The 1,939-nt window shown below is 61.1% G+C and overlaps 1 protein-coding gene across 1 annotated transcript in view; it reads left to right on the top strand.

Annotated features, from left to right (window-relative positions):
* Positions 1-1,939, top strand: part of MAPK8IP2 (mitogen-activated protein kinase 8 interacting protein 2) — a 44,824-nt gene extending 42,885 nt beyond the window's left edge. Inside the window, exons 12-13 of the mRNA XM_011985595.1 lie at positions 840-938; positions 1,319-1,939. Of these exons, the coding sequence (XP_011840985.1) occupies positions 840-938; positions 1,319-1,391 (172 nt within the window). The 3' untranslated portion in view covers positions 1,392-1,939. The remainder of the gene's footprint in view (positions 1-839; positions 939-1,318) is intronic.

Here is a 1,939-nt window from a genome sequence, read left to right as displayed (position 1 = left end):
TGGCATTTGAGGCCGGCCCTGTGCTCTGTCTGTGGACAGTATGCACACACTGGCATTTGAGGCTGGCCCTGTGCTCTGTCTGTGGACAGCGTGCGCACACTGCCCTGGCAACCAGACCATCATGCGGCTTTCCCATCTGGTGGAATCACAAAGCCCCGAAGCCGTGGGGGAATGGACGGGTCGGCCAGTTTCAGGGGTGGGGGTATGGGAGCGTCCTGCTGCAGAACTCTGACCGCCTCTCCCTCTGGACGATGATTTTTGATTTTTGCTAATGTCTGGGATGAGAAGACAGCACACGTGGAGGAGCTGGGCAGTGACTCCATGAGTGAGGCCCTGCAAGGAGCTGCTTTACAGTGGGAGCGAGGGATAGAGCAGAAGAGGGTTTTACAGACCAGGGGTAACGTCCAGCCCCACCTCGGAGCTGGGCAAGGGGCTGTCAGTCTGCAGGGCCCACAGGAGGAGGCCTGAGATGGCAGGAGACATGGTCTCCAGCGGCTGGGCAGAGGCCTTGCTCTGTGGTCCTGGGGCAGGCCCTGAATAGGGCCACAGAGGGCAGCAGCGCCAGCTCAGAGAAGGGAGCTGCGTCCTCAGCATGGGCCAGATGCCCCTGGTCACCACGGAGTTAACTCAGAGCATGAACTCTTGGTGGGTGCCCAGCCCTGTGCTTGGGTTAAAACCAAAAAAAGACAACTTCAGATCTTTAAATTGTGCGACCCCCACCCTCCTGTCCCCTACCCTCTCCCCAAGCCTTTTGTTCCTGCCTCCTCTCTACATCATTTTTGGGGTGGCTAAGGCTGGGCCAGGGCCCTGACATGCCCTCCACACTGACTTGCCCACAGCTATTTTGGCTTCATCACCAAACACCCCCTGCTGAGCCGCTTCGCCTGCCACGTCTTTGTCTCCCAGGAGTCCATGAGGCCGGTGGCGCAGAGCGTGGGGTGAGTGGGGCCCCAGGGTGTGGGTGGGGACACAGAACGGGTGCGGAGGTGAGCAGGTGGGGCAGGAGCCTGGCAGGGGAGGTCTGGGGAAGGAGAACCGGATGCGCTGTGTAGAGAGGGTGGTGGTGGGTGATGATTTGGGGTCCTGGGCGTGGGGTGAGGACAGGCACAGACACATGGCCCAGGCACTCTGGCAGGGGTAGAATTGCTGGGCCAGGAGAGCTGAGGGTCACACTTGGGGGTGACGTGGCCATGCCTAGGTGGGGGGTTGTAGATGGCTACAGAGGGAGGAAGGAGGGATAGCTCAGAGGCACCGTGGAAGGCGGTTTGGGGGTTGAGGACCGGCCCTGAGCGGCTGGTGGAGGACCATCTTCCCCCAGCCGCGCCTTCCTGGAGTACTACCAGGAGCACCTGGCGTACGCCTGCCCCACGGAGGACATCTACCTGGAGTAGCCCGCCCACCGCTCTCTGGCCGTCTGCTCCAGGCACAGCTGGGGCTGAAGATGTCTCAAGAGGCCACCATGGCTTTGGCAAGGACTGGATTGGGGGGACATGGGACCTTACGCTTGTGGGGGTCTGCGGGCTGGGAACTCTCGTCCTCTGTCCCCAGGGCACAGCTGTGGGGACTGCGGGGGAGTGGGGCCCCCGTGCCCCCGCTTTTCCTCAGATCCGTTCTTTCTCTGTGTTGTCCTCCTCCATCCCTCCCCAGCCTCCCTTTTCTCTCTCCTGGTGTCTCTGCCCCTCTCTGTGCCTGCAAACCTTATCCTCTATTCTTCACTTTGGGGTCAGAACTTCGGGGGTGTGGAGGAGGCGTGGCTCGAGGGACGGGTAATGCCGGCTTCCAAGTGATGCCCTCCTGCCACTCCCCTGCGATTTATAAGGGAATTTTAATTTTTATAGTGAATCTCAAGGGATCGTCCCATCCTTGACCACAGGGACAAGAGGGGCCGCCTCGCCCCAGCCCCGCCCCACATGGAGCTCAGGGGGAAGCAGGGAAGGGG

The sequence above is a fragment of the Mandrillus leucophaeus genome, unplaced genomic scaffold (assembly GCF_000951045.1).
Source record: "Mandrillus leucophaeus isolate KB7577 unplaced genomic scaffold, Mleu.le_1.0 Scaffold288, whole genome shotgun sequence".
NCBI classification, from domain to species: Eukaryota; Metazoa; Chordata; class Mammalia; order Primates; family Cercopithecidae; genus Mandrillus; species Mandrillus leucophaeus.
Note: the sequence above shows the minus strand (reverse complement) of the source record. Positions and strands in the feature narration are given on the sequence as shown.